The sequence below is a fragment of the Stegodyphus dumicola genome, chromosome 9, assembly GCF_044657685.1.
Source record: "Stegodyphus dumicola isolate Sdum_Otavi_A_Nest chromosome 9, ASM4465768v1".
NCBI classification, from domain to species: Eukaryota; Metazoa; Arthropoda; class Arachnida; order Araneae; family Eresidae; genus Stegodyphus; species Stegodyphus dumicola.
In genome coordinates this window covers 74,518,636-74,533,886 of record NC_140776.1, presented here as the reverse complement: position 1 = coordinate 74,533,886, position 15,251 = coordinate 74,518,636, and the positions used below count along the sequence as shown (strand labels likewise).

The 15,251-nt window shown below is 32.6% G+C and overlaps 1 protein-coding gene across 3 annotated transcripts in view; it reads left to right on the top strand.

Moving 5' to 3' along the window:
* The window catches only part of Archease (protein archease), a 61,587-nt gene that overhangs the window by 12,440 nt on the left and 33,896 nt on the right, over positions 1-15,251 (top strand). The window contains exons 2-5 of one of the 3 annotated variants that reach the window (XM_035354450.2): positions 7,308-7,332; positions 7,468-7,478; positions 7,625-7,656; positions 7,744-7,822. In XM_035354450.2, coding sequence (XP_035210341.1) covers positions 7,308-7,332; positions 7,468-7,478; positions 7,625-7,656; positions 7,744-7,822 — 147 coding nt within the window. Of the gene's footprint in view, positions 1-7,307; positions 7,333-7,467; positions 7,479-7,614; positions 7,657-7,743; positions 7,823-15,251 lie in introns of all 3 variants that reach the window. The other 2 variants (XM_085823624.1, XM_035354451.2) reach the window with 2 other exon arrangements.

Genomic DNA, 15,251 nt, shown 5'->3' with positions numbered 1-15,251 from the left:
TTCTACGGTATAGTTTGTTTCGGAAATCACACTACTTACTTTCGAATTTTTTCCGTTTTCCCAGCACAAAGCCTTCAATACCCTTTTCAAAGTGGAATGCAACCTTTCAACAGAATTGCTTGGAGGATGACACACCAAAGAAGGATACACCTTAATTCTGAACTTTCTGAAAACTCAGATGTAATTTCACTAGTAAACGATCTACCCAAATCACACTGAATCTCTTAGGGTAGCCTGATCTAGAAAATATTTGTATTAATGCTTGAATTACAGTTTTAGAGCTTAAATTCTGCACAGGAACGGCATCTGGATATTTGGAAGCAATACAAATTGACTTAATTAAGTATTTATTTTCACGCGAACTAGGGATCAGAGGTCTTACTGTGTCAATATTTAATCTGGTATACACTACTGATATAATGGGCACAATCTTCATTGGGATTTTCTTTTTATCCCTTTTGTGACCTACATGCTGACAAATATCGCACGTCCTCACAAATTCTTCAATTTCCTGGTAACAATTAAGCCAAAAATAGTGTGTCAAAACTCTACCCTTGGTTTTTGTTACCCGTAAATGACAAGAGATCTCCTTGTGGCACAACTTCAAGCAAGATCCCTTTTCTAAATGCAAGAGGTACACAGAGCTGAAGCTTATCTTCCCCTTTTTTAGAACCTGCCACTCTGACTAGCTTTACAATTCTAAACTCTTTTTCCCTTTCACTCTTTCCTCTCTTCCAGAGAGCTGCTAAACTAGTGCATGCCTTTTGTGCTTCCACGGATTCTGCTGCCGAAATATCCACAAGGATAGACCTTTCTTCTGAACTGATGACTGGAATTTCAATGGACTCCTCCCTATAGCTTGTTAACTTTCCTTCTTCCAAAATTTCATTATTCACACCACTTTTACATCCTATCTCTTCCTCCTCTTCCGATCTGGATCTTCCATGCCCGCAATCTCTAAACTCCTGTGCCCAAGCGCCTGACTACGAGTTTCCGCAAAGTTCAAGAGAACCAGTTGGTCCCTAATTTCCTCTATCAACTCCAGAGTTTGATTTCCTAACAAATAGTACTCTTTATCTAACTCCACTGGAGTAACTGCTGCCTTTGTGGTGACCACCAAAATTACCTTCACTGGTGACTTTTGCCAAAGGTAAACATTTACATTCTATGTCCAAAGGCTGCTTCACCCACACAGTTTCCCCTAATAAGTCACTAGTATTAATCCAAGTATTATTGCATTCCAGCTCCAGTATCTCTCAGATATTCTCTCTCTAACCTATTAAATACTGCTTTCTTGAAGTATGGCTCAAAACCCTTCGTTTCTAAATTATTCACAAGATTAGCCTTATCTTTTTCCAGCGATGGAGAGTTAGGTCAGATATGCCCGTCCTTCCCACATCATAACACCTTATTTTCTGCTGTTTCCCAAAACCTGCTTCCTTGAAGGCCCTTTGTTTTTTCTTTTTTTTTTCTTTAAAGAAGCCTCCACTTTTCTATGCTCCTTTGATTTAATTCTTTGATGACCACTACTTTTCTGATTATCACTACCACTGGACCACTCTCTAGCTTTCTGAAATGGTTTCTTAAACCCCGTCTTCTACTCTAACCTCCTCATATCTCTATGCAAAGCCTCATATCTGCCACACTTCTCTGCTAAAATAGAAGCTGTTTTAAATTCTTCCCAATTGTCTAAGTAGTGCTCTTTTATTTCTTGAGGGACTCGCCCCTTAATTTGCTTGGTGAGCTTAAGTTCCTTAAGACTTTCAATATCTTGAACGTCCACTGAATCCAACCAGTTCTCTAAATAAATTCTCAATTCATACACTAAATCCACCGAAGTCCGAAGTCCCGAGGAGTCCAGATCTCGAGCTTTGTACTGTAATAGGGTTTGCTTGCAATAGAAGAAAGTGCAATAAACTTTCTGCATGAATACAGTAGTTTGACTTAAAATCTAAAGAGAACAAAAATCTGCTAGGAATATACTCTTAAAGTGATTGGTGAGAAATTTCTACACAAACAGAAACAATGAAATTCTTATTGTAAGAAGGTGTAGTGATTGCTTTTTGAGATAAATTATGATATGCATAATAAAACTATATAATAATATGAATGCATGTGATAAATAATATTTTGTCACCCTTTTTTTGTAAAAATTTAAATTTATATTCTTTATTTGTGTTAAGGACATCTAATACACAGACACGGAGAAAGTTGAATTAATTGCTGACTGTCTCCAAACATAGTTCACACCACATAATGAAGGGATTTTTGCTAATACTGCAAATTCCTTCCAACTAGATGTTGAAAGATTTCTAAACTCTTCATGTCAGAGAGACATACAATATACAACCATGCACGAAGTTAGCGAATACATCGCTAAATTAAATCTTAAGAAAGTGCCTGGATTGGACTATTTCTAACCGCATGGTTAAATACCTACCCACCAGCTATCTATTTTTCTTAGTAATGCTCATAAATTATATGTTACTGCATTGCTATTTTCCTCAAAGCTGGAAGAGAGCACTTATGGTGCCTATTCTGAAACCTGGCCAGTGCCATTCAAATCCTCAAAATTATAGACCTATCAGCCTCCTATCTTCATTATCAAAGATTTACGAATTTGTGCTACTTAAACACCTGAATGATTTTCTCTGGACCCAAAAAGTCGTTATTGACGAGCACTTTGGTTTCCGAACAAAACACTGCACAACATTTTTGAGGACAGTGGAGTTTATTCACGAAGGCTTTCATAGCAAAATGCTTATTAGCGCCCTTTTTCTTGACATAGCCAAAGCATTTGATAGGACTTGGCATACAGGTATTATTATCAAGCTCAGGCAACTTGGTATTCTGGCTCAACTTATTCACATAATTAACTCGTATCTCACTAATCACTCTTTTTCAGTATGAGTTAATTCTATCAATACGGCTCCCCGTCCAATCCTAAGTGGCGTAGCTCAAGGTAGTCTACTTGGACCGACTATATTCAACATCTTTATCAGCGACATTCCAAAATCACTGAATGTTACTCTAGCACTCTATGCAGATGACACGGCCATCCTAACAAAACACAAACATTTCAATGTTCTGGTTCACAATATTCAGAGTTATCTCCATAGCTTTGAGCATTGGTTCATTACTTGGAAAATCAAAATTAACGTCACTAAATGTGCTGCCATGATATTCACACGTTACCGAATCATGTACCCTACCATTAATATAAAGTTCTTCGATGACTATGTCCCCTGGTCAAATTCATATAAGTATCTAGGAGTGATACTTGATTCCAAATTAATCTGACGTCTTCATATTGATTATACGCTCAATTAAGCGAAAACCATCAGAACCCTACTTTACTTCCTTCTAGGCCGAAAGAGCCCTCTGTCAATCAAAAACAAAGCTCTTCTCTATACTTCCATCATTTCACCAATATTTTTGTATGCTTGCACCATCTGGAAAAACACACATAAAAAAACTTCAAGGCTTCCAAAGTAAGACCCTGCATTTAGTCCTTAATGCAGCCTATTATGTTTGTACTGATGTGATTCATTCGGATCTTAACATTAAACCCATAGATGTTGTTATTAAAAAACTTAGTCAAAATTTATTCCTCAAAATTGAGCAGACTGATAACCGTGCACTTCAACAGTTACCGGTCTACGATCCTGCTATTTGCAGCTTGCAGAAAAGACCTTACTCCATCATGGGACGTGAATACGGCATCTATCCTCCAGCTAAAATGCGTAGACACGCCCCTCTGTTCTCAGTTCCAGCGTCCGGCCCATGAAGGACGTACTTAGCTATGTAATTGCTCTATCATTCTTCTACTCCAGTATTACTGAAAAGTGGCCACTTCTGCATTCTTATCAATCTGTTCACTATTTAATCACATCATGCGCGCTGCCCTGGATATTTCGTCGCGAAAATTTAATCTTTACTTCACTATGATTAGTGCCATATGCCAATGAGCCTATTAATCTGTAAAATTTTCCCTTTATGCTTTTTGCTTTAGTGTCATATTTATGTGTCATAAAATTTAAATAAATAAATAAATAAATAAAATAAAATAAAATAAAAATTTAAAATCATAAAACTTCCAAAAAAATCTAAACTTGATTTTTCCTATCCCTAAACTTTCTCAAGCTAGTGTGCATCATGATAACCAATTATGCAATTTTCCTATTTCTGCTCACTACTTAGATATTTTTCTAATGTGGAGGTACATGGTTTTGAACCATAGGCACTCCGTAACTTATAATCATTGGTGTTGGTTGGCATCTAATACGAAACTATGTCTAATTTATAGTTTATCCTATTGCAAACTTTTAAATATTTATTGTTATTATTTTTAAGAAATTTTTTAACTCTTTTTTTTTTTTTTTTTTCTTTTCCTTTATACACACACTAGCCAATGAATTAGAAACCTTTGAGATTTTCATTTGACTGCATGCTAGGGATGAAGTCTGCAAATTTTTTTTATGACATGGGTTACACATGGTTGGAATGCCAGTCTAAGTAAGGTGTAAGAGTGCTTTTCATGGTGAATGAAGTAAAATGGGAAAAACACAGATCTTTCACCACTTGGAAAAGGGCTTATTGTTAGTGTCCGTTTAGCTGAGGTCTCAATTTCAAAGACAGCAATCTCACTGGGTTTTTCAAAAGTTGGAATCAGAACCCAGAGTCCTTATCTAGAAGATTTAACTGCGGTTTGAGCACAGTTTTCCAATACAGTGATCAGTGGTGTCTAAGACAATTTTACAGCAGAACAGGGACTCTACTGTGCTTCAACTGACACAGATCATCAACCAAGGCTCTTTCCAACAGATTTCAGTTCGAACCATACACAGAGACTTGCAGAGGATAGGAATCAATAGTCGGTTGCCTGTGAGAAAACCATTCACAGGCAACTGACTATAGCTTCCTTTCATTTCTACCCTACGTGCAAGAATCCGTTTGCAGTGGTGTCGGGAAAGAAGACGCTGGACATCTGAGAATTGGAAAACATGTAATATGGTTGGATGAATCATGCTACACCTTATTTTGCAATGATGAAAGACACCAAATTTGGTGAGAGCCCCGTGAAGCTATGAAGCCATCTTGCCTTATTCGCTCTGCGCAAAGGTCTGGTGGCAGTATCATGATATGGGGCATGTTCTGCTGGCGTGGAAGGGGTGCCCTGATGTTCCTTAAGGTAAACAAACAGCCATGAGATACCTAGATATACTGGTAGATAAAGTGCACCCTGTAGTGTTGCATTTTTATTACCCTGATAGCGATGGATATTTCATGGACAGTAATGCAACTATGCATCATGCCAGAAGTGTTCAAAATTGGTTCGCTAAACATCAGTCTGACTTCCAACACCTTCTGTGGCCACCGCATAGCCCGGATCTTAACCCCATAGAAAATGTGTAGAATATGGTGGAAAGACACATGCTATAGCACTCTCCTCTTCCAACTAATTTCTAAAAAGCTGCATAGCCATGCATGGTATTCTCTGGGCGTAAATGCACTTCAGAAGAATGTAGCCTTGATGCCCGAATGAATCAGAGCAGTTATCCCTGCAAAAGGAGACCCAATAAAATATTGATCTTGGGTTTCTAATTCATTGGCCTAAGTGTGTATATACTATTAACACAGAGCAAAATACAAGGTGGTCATGAGAAAACTTCTCTGATATATGAACCTCTAGCAGCTATCCCCAACCAATCGAAATGAATTTTCACATATTATCATTTGAAAGTATGTGTTCAAGATTGTGAAGATTTAAAACGATAAAGCTGTCATAGTTATGGTTACAGTGAAAAAAATTTGAAATTTGTGAATGGAAACACCCACTTTTTCCTGCAAAATTTATCAGAAATTAAATTCATAATATCTCTAGTTATTAAACAATAATTTTTAAATCACAAAATCTAGTTTCATTGACATATTGTTCATTAGTTGATTGTTTACCAGACTGTGTATATTTTTAACACATTTTCTGGATTCCTTAAAAATCTGTGTTACTAAACAGACTCTTGATTTTGATGAAATATTTTCCTCAAAGGTATTTGATAACATTTCAAATGTTTTTTTAGCAGAAATTCCAAAAATAAAATTTAATGCATGTTCTTTACTCATCACATTTGTCATGGAAATTACTAAAGCAAAACGTTTTTTCATTAAAAATGAATTTATTAATAAAAACAACTGAAATACAGATTGTTGTAAGATGTTGATGAAAGTCATCGACAGTCATAATCAGTTGAAAAAATTTAGCAAGCAATTTCTTGCATGTGTCTATTTTGAATCAATCAGTCGTGATTCTCTTTTAACACAGTAGTAGTTTGCATTTGTTTATGCAGTGTATGGCAGTAGGAATACATTTTAAAAATGCAGATAAAAGGAATTAAAGTCCTTTCTGATTAGCATCTTAGACAAAGAACATATTATAAATGATGTAACTGTCATGTACTATATATATAGTATTAATTTTTCTGTGATTACTCACTTAAGGTGAATATATATTATTTGATGTCTGTATAGCTTACAGTATTTTGCTGAGTGTTAAGTTGAGGATAATATAATAATTCATAAGATTTTTAATTTTTTTTTTACACATTATCAGTCTCTTTTTGTTTTTATAGTGTGCTTGATTCTTTCTATAATCATATGAGGTTAATATCAATTTTTTAAATTTCAGTTTTGTTTATTCCTCATTTTTGAATAACGTTTAGATTAAATTTGTCAAAGAATTGTGCACATTAAGCTATCAGAATGTTATTCAAATATTGCCAGATTGATCAAAGTGTGTTGACATGATTTGAGTAATTGTTACGATTAAAAAAAAGTGAGTTCATGCTTTAATAATTTTTATTTCTGATATCTTCCATCTTTTTTCTTTGTTTGCTCTTTAAGGTTTCGCTATAAGCATACTTGCAGTCATTTCAGTAAATTGGTTTGTTATGATGAAGCACTCAAAATAGATACACTAATATTTGCTATGGAAAATTGCTTTTAGGATGGAGTGCTTTTCAAGAAGAGGTGATCTACGTTAAAAATGGGAAACTATAATCTAAAATAAGTACGGGTGTATGAAAACAAGATTAAATACTGTAATTCAAAATTGAATTACAAATTGAATGAATTTTGAAATCATTCTTAATATGAAAATGTAAAAGTATTGTATAAAATAATTGTATACTTGCTTACATATAGCTAGTAATGTTTTGAAATGATTATCACATAAAATAATTATAGGAAGCTAATTCTCTGATGTTGCTTTATCCAAAAAAATTTTTAATATAAAATTATTTTATTTTCAGATCTGGATCATCCTGCAGATGTCCAGTAAGTATGATTTATAGATTATCTATCATTATTTAGGATATGTATTATAATTTAGAATTATAACTTGAGTGATTAACAATAAAAACTGTTAATGTGTGTTGATTCTTTATTTTATTTTATTTTATTTTTTTTTAGGCTGCATTCATGTATCCTTTTCGTAATTAATTGTAGTTCTATATTTAAATATTACCAAGATAGCTTAACTCTTATAATTAAAATTATGTATGCTTTTTTCAGCATTTTTTGTAACACATTATTGAAATAGTAACTTTCTTAGCATAGATCGTAACAGGGGGGGATACGATAGAAGAAGCATTTGAACAGGTATGATTTTAGGAACAAATAATCACATTATTTTGTATATATTTATTCTATGCTTGTTGTTAACTTCTGTTTGTCTCTTTTCTACAGATTGCTGTTGCAATGTTTGGATATATGACAGAAATTGACAAAGTTGAAATACTTATGTCGCAAGATATAGAAGCTGAAGGTAAGACTTATTTAATTTTGAAAAGTAATTCTAGAATAAAAAAACTAATTATTTAATTTCTTATTTAAATTTTGTGTATGTTGTAAGAAAAATAGATGGAGAAGTAATGCAGGTAAAAGAGATAATATGATTTCTGGAGTTAAGAGTTTTTATTTTTATTTTTTTAAAAATAAATTACCTCCTCCTTCCCCCCAAAAAAGGAAGATATGATGACAGAAATAATTATGCATTGTTTTTAAACTAATATAAAAATTTACATTTACTAAGAAGCATTTTTACTACTAAAGTCACCCACAAGACAGAGAAGAGATTGCCATTGTTAGTACTGTGTTTCATAAGTATGAGATTTTATGTCCTAATAACAAATAAAAATTTTTTCTGGTGTATTGATGGTAACTTGATAAGACGGTAATCATTGTGAAAGAAAATTGTGAAACACAAATTGCATGGCATAAAAATAACTGTGACGAAACATAACAAACAAACACAACAAAACAAACAAAAACAACAAAAATACTGTGACAAGAAATAAAATGAAAGAAAATTATGACATTTATTTCATGCATACAGTTACACCTTCTATATATGTCTTGCATGTAGTGTTTCCAACTGTTGTTGTATAGCTTTAAAAGAATTTTTCATTTTTTAAGCATTAGCACCTCATGAATTCTGCCAAGTACGACTTAAAGTGATGCCTAGTCATGCAGAGTATTTTTTCTAGGAAAAGGAATTTTACCTTGTTATTTTGAAATGTACCTATCCATCAATAATGAAAGCATTTGAAAATGCAAGGTTAAAGCTTCAGGAAGAAAGGCATCTGAGTTGGAAATAGGTTTCTAGGGTTCCCAACCACCATTTCTAAAAATCTAGCATTTACATTTGTTTTTGACAGAAAAATTCCCATTCATCAGTTGATGTTAGAAGAAATAAAAAATTGTACAAAATAATAATATTGTTATGTGAGAGATTAAGTAGGGTTGGTATTCAGTTTATGATTAATCATGAAGGAGTAATTTTCTTCCATTGGGATTGCTGTAACACAGAATTACCAAAAAATCTACTTTAATTTCATGATTCTTCCCTTTAATTACGAAGAATAACTTCATGTCAACAAATCAAACTGTTATGAAAAAATATAATCATTTTAGCTAGTTTGTTGCATTTGTTAATATTGTGATGCATATATGCAATAAAACTGCATTCATATAAATTTCAGGGGTATTGAAATGTTATTTTATTTTTTGGCACAGCTTCTGACTTCCTTGTATCTGATGTGGAGACCAAAATAAATAGAAAATAGAGAAGTACTGACTTCCTTATGTATTAAATTGTACACATTTCTTGCCGCATTTGATTTAAATTTATTTCCTCAAATTTCATTAGAGATGTTTTTCTCATTCAATTAATTCAGTTCTCACTTTGTGGCAAAGCAAAAATACATAAACACTCAGAAACGTACCTCATTAAAATTGGGAAATACAGAAGAATCTAAAGCACCAAGTATAGTTAAGAACAGTTTAAAAAAATAATTTTTTACAATTAAAATTGGAGTTTGTGCCCCAAAACAAGCAATTCGAGAGATTTTTTGGTGCACAAAATTGAATGTTTACTTTTGGCCCTACTTTGCAAAAAGACGCTGAGGTTGGTGCACCAATTGACTTAATTCACTATTCTACTAAAAGTTTCATATGTAAACAAATGGTGGCTTTGTTAGGCTTAGTACTACGTAAGCACATTTTAAACTGTTTATAATTCAACAACTATTGCATGCAGATCAACTAAAATAATAAAAACCTTAACTGGAATATAAGAACAAACATAATTCAATTAATTTTAAACAAAAAAAAAAAAAAAAAAAAAAAAAAGGCACAATTTACCAACATATAAGAATAAAAAACTGAACTGGGTAACATAGTAGGAATATATATATATTAACAAATAATTAAAGTAAGGACATATATATGATTGGTGCAGCTGATTGCAACAAAAAAGGAAGGTGCACAATTACATGTTAGCAGTCCCATATACAAAATTTCACCATCCTATGGCTATTTGTTCTTGAGCTACGCAAGATGCGTATATACATACACAGAATTGCCAACTCCCCTGATTTCCAACCAGTCTTACACCAACACTATGTTTAACATATTTCTCACGACTTTCTCTTATTCTTAAAATATCTCATGATTTTTATGTAGCTTGGCTTAATACTTCGTTATTTACCCTAAAAAAAGATTTTTGGTGTCTGAAAGGCGCTTGTTTTTCTTTAGATGCATATAAAAAAAACTGAAGTCATTTAATCACTGAGATGTGGTGCATTCCTGGTTTATGTAAGGGAATCCGAAACCATTTCCAAAAATATTGTGTTCCAGTTTTCCAGTGAGAATCAAGCACTGCTGAGGGTCATCTGGCATATATTAACCAATGAGCACAAAGCAAGTTTGAGGCTGTGTATTTTGTTCGTCTCACCAGTGAGCATCATAAGTTTCACATGTTTCCTAGAAACAGTTTAAGAAACTTCTACCTTTGTCTTAGTTATGTCTACAAAAAATGTAAAGTACTCATGTGTTTTCAAAAATCTTACACAGATGACTTTCTTGCTATTATTTTTCATCAAGGAAGTATAATGCAGTCATTGCAATTTTTTGATTTCACACGGTGCAAGGGCTGATGTTCTTAAATATGTGTGTGCGTACATAAAAACAATGTGAGTTGTACTGAGGAAAAAAAAATTTTTTTTCATGGGACACAAAGGACCAGAAAGTTATTAATGCAAAATGCCTGTTTTCCGCCTATTTACTGGAGCTCAGCCTGCCATTAAATGCATTGGATCATGCTGCAGCGTTTTTTTTGGAAAAATGTTTCCCGCCAGTAAAATTGGTTAGAAATACTCAAGTGCAAGGAGAGAAACAACTGCAGTTGTAGAAGAAATGAGTTTAAGAAAGTGGTATGAAAAATAAATCTTCAGTTTTTTAATTGCATTAAAACAATTCCATTCCGCCTCTCTAAGGATGGAAGTAATAATACTGATGAAATATTGTATCCAATTATTGTTTCTTTTCTTTTCTTTTTTTTTTCAATCCAGAGTCTTCAGAAATTGAGTATAGTTTACTTTCTATCTTTACTTTAGAACAGATTCAATAGGCTTTAATAATAGCACAGCTAACTAATAAAACTTTTAAGTGCAATTCTTCAGGATAAGTGCTTAGCACATGGTGCCGCACCAGGAATTTTAGGCTTGAAGATTGATGTTGCAGGATCTTAAAGAAAAGAAAATTCATATTTGCAAATTATGAAAGGCACCTGTCCTCTTAAATTTAGTAGTGAAAAAGGGTCAGCTTCTTTGCCAATAAGTGCGGCTGAACACGTTGTTGATATTTATGATTATCTTGGAAAGGTTGCTAGATGGAAGGGAAAATGGAAACAATTTCAACAGCTGCACAATACTGAAATAAAAAAAAAATCTGAGATAAATATGTACACACTGGTTATCTCTAGAGAAATGTTTAGCTAGAATCGTTGACCATTTCATATATATTTTTTAAGAAAGAAATAAATGCTTCTAGAGTTAAGGTAAAAGGTTCTAAGTTATAAAATACCTTAATTAAATGGAAATGTAGTCATTGCTTCCATTGTTAAAAATAGGTGTGAGAAAAGTTAAGTAATTTCTGCACCTGCGAGCAATTTAATTGGCAATTCTCAAAATAATAATAATAAAAAAAAAAAAAAAAAAAATCGCCTGACAAGGGGTGCATTTTTTTATTATTGTAAGTTTATCATGTTTTGTTTTCAGACCTCAACAAAACTTTTTGCTTTTTCGTATGCTCCATTTTGTCATCATTCGATGTTCTTAACACAATTCCACAGTTCAGTACATTAATTAATGTTTTGCAATCCATGATTGGGAATCTCATTAAAGTACTTAATGATTAGAGAAACTGAGTAGAGTACTTTTCTGTTGCTAGAAAGTACAAGTAATATTTTTTTTAATAGGTGTAAGTATTTCTGCATTATTTGCATTTAAGAAATACAGCACAAAGTCCATAATCCGGACTTGTCGGGACTTCGGGAATTCCGGATTAGGGTTTTTTACGGATTATAGATCATCAATTTAAATCTGGTAAGATGGCATGTAGAAATTATACAATTTAAAATATGAAATAGTAATTTATGAAATAAAGAACAATTATGATCTAAAGGGTATCAAAATTTACAAAAAAAAAAAAAAAAAAAAAAGGCTTAATATTTATTTGTTTACTTTATTAAACATTTCTTTCAATGTAAGTTGTTTAACCTACCAGACGGCGGGCATTCGATTCTATTTATGTTCCTAAAACTGCAATAATAAAGAACCATGCGTGCAAAAATTTTTCCCTTTAGCTGAAACTAAAATGGTTCTAAAAATGGCTAATGTAAGATTTCCTTCCCCCTTTTTAAAGGGCAATCAACAAGTCGTTTCACCTAATTAATATCTTTCCTAGTGTTAAACTTTTGTTCACTGATTAGTGCCTAAAGGCGGTAATGCAGGTGATGGCTTACAGAAGATGAAACAAGTTCTGTCTACATGCTTTGGCCAGAAGAAAAAGATGTTTTTTGTGGAAATCAAAATTCCTATTGCCTTGCTACCTGTTTTGTGCATATTTCTGATTTTAATTGCTTATCAAGTAAAACTTTTATTGATTTTAATCGGGTTTGGTTGCATTAATGTACGTTTATAGAATGTTAATTTATTGAAAATGCTTAAGTCCTTCAAAAATGAATATTAGTGCAGTGCAAATATCTTAAATGGATTACAAATAAAAGTTTCAATTTAATTTGTATAGATACACATACCGCTGTTATAAAATTTTAAGAATTAGTGAAATATTCTTAGTTTTATCTAATTATTTGCCTTGAATTCAAGCAATCAAGTTTTTACGCTAAGTTAAAATTTGTAAGAGGTTTAAGATACTTTATTCCTATTGAAAGGTTACATGTAAGGGATAATTAATACATTATTTAAATAAAGAACACATGCTTAATGTCGGTCATTTCGGCAGATTTTTTTGTACTTCATTTTATTATAAATCTATTTCATTCATCTTTTTCCATATTTATAAAACAGAATTTTGCCTTTATCTCATTTATTGATTAACAAAAGTAATAAAATAGTGAATATTTTGAAAGAAATTTCAGTCATAATCATATGCGGCAACCTTGTTAAAAAGTTATCTACGCACAGACAAGATAATGTCACAGATACATCTCAGTTTCTGAAATAAATGGCATGGTTGTGAAATTTGGTGCATTTTTGTATGGTTATTTTTGACAGGAAGAGTTGTGTTATGTAAATCATAAAAGAACATTATTTTAATTCTTGGCTTAAATATAGCACTTGTATTAAGTTGCTAAAATTCCTTTTAAGGAAAATTTTGAATAAAATATAGATGTAGAATGTTAAATATTTTTACCTTTCAAAGTGGACCTTTCGTGATTTTCCCCATGCCTATGCAATATGGATGCCAGCAAGTTTCCCTTAGAAAGTCCTCCACGGAGGCAGTCCTCTTTTTAGGCAGATAGCCAACAAGAATATGCTAGTAGTGAGTAGTGAAACATCTTTTTTTCAGTACCAAAGATATTAAAATTTTCAGTATTGGTGCTTTCAATAAATGCAAATATGCTAATCTATAGAACTTGTTTGACGTTTTTGCAATTACAGCTATAATATAATTATAACCATTAAAAACATTGTATCTGTATTAACTAGAATTATAATGTAATTCGAATTAAATTTATCAGTACTCGCTGTGCACTGCACCTTGAGGGAGACGCTTTATTTTTATCTATGATATAGAATACTTTCCTTTGAAAACAAAAATTGTAGACACAATTATGTCTAGGGGGGGAACCCTTCAAACAGCATTTGGCAAGCATTGCCAGTGCACAAAAAATAAGATCTTAATTAAACTTCAAACATTCCTGATGAATATACTTTCTTATATTGTCATTCAACAAATTATAAGATCTTTCATTTATCTTTAAAATTTAATCTATCTGTTATTGACTTAGAAAAATTCATTATTGATTGTAGTTAATTTATCGTTAAAACTACAACTAACGCAGCTATAACTGCAGTTCTCATGCAGTGACTATTTGAATTACTATATACAGTGGTGGCCAAAATTGTGGACACTTTTGGAAATTTTTATGTTTTTGAACTTTGTATGCTTATATAAAACGTTACGTTTCACAAAATGCAAACTTGTATATATCATTTTTAAGAGAATTTATTGCTGAATTCAATAAAAAACACAAAATTTAATTATTTGCAATACAAAAAAAAGTTAAACGATAATAGTTATCGATATACATTAGATAGTGATGATTGCAGTGAGTTATCAGTACTTAGTAGGGTACCCTTTTATTTTTGATTACAGCTTCACATCGATGTTTCAAGCTGACAAGAGTTTTAAGCTCTTCTTTCATTATTACATGATGCCAGGAAACATTTATAGCCTCAATTAGTTCCCTTTTATTTGATGGGCACCTGATTCGGACAAGAGTTTTCAAACGGTGCCACAAATTTTCGATAGGATTGAGGTCAGGACTGTTTCCTGGCCATGACAACAATTTAATGCTCTTTGTACGAAACCACTCTTTCAATATTTTGGCCGGGTGGTAAGGAGCAGAATCCTGCTGAAAAATAAATGAAGCATTGTTGGGAAAGAGATCTCTGATGGAAGGTAGAAGTTTTGTTTCTACAATAGTCTCAATGTATTTTCTGGCATTCAGTGTCCCATCGATGACATGAAGGCGACCAATACCATCTGCTGACATGCATGACCAAATCATAACACTAACTGGGTTCTTCACAGTTGCTTGAATGCAGTCAGGATGTAGCTCTTCTATTCTATGTGTTACATACTTTCGCCCATCACTACTGAATAACGATATATTAGTTTCATCACTCCATATAACTTGTGACCACTGATCATCTGTCCAATTAATATGTTCCTTTGCCCACTGTAGTCTTTTTTTCGTTGCTGAAAATTAAGATAAGGCTTTTTTCGTGGAATTCTACCTCTCAGTCCAACATCTGTTAATCTTCTCCTGATTGTTCTTGAACTGACAGAAACACCACCATCATTCAAATCATCTGATGGCTGCTGATGACATTTTTCTATTTTGGATACATAGTCTTTTTATTCTTCTGTCATCAATAGATATGGTGCACCTTTTTCGGCCTTTTCCTTCTTTGTTTTTTATTGAAATTGTCTCCTGATATTGTAAACAAAACTTTCAGACTCCAGATGTAGTCACTGAACCACCCACCTGTTTTGCAATTTCAGTATAGGAAAGACCACTTTCTCGTAACACAATAATATACATCTCTTTCTACGTGTCCAATCTACTCTTTTATTTGATGTCATTGCTTCTTGACTAAATATTA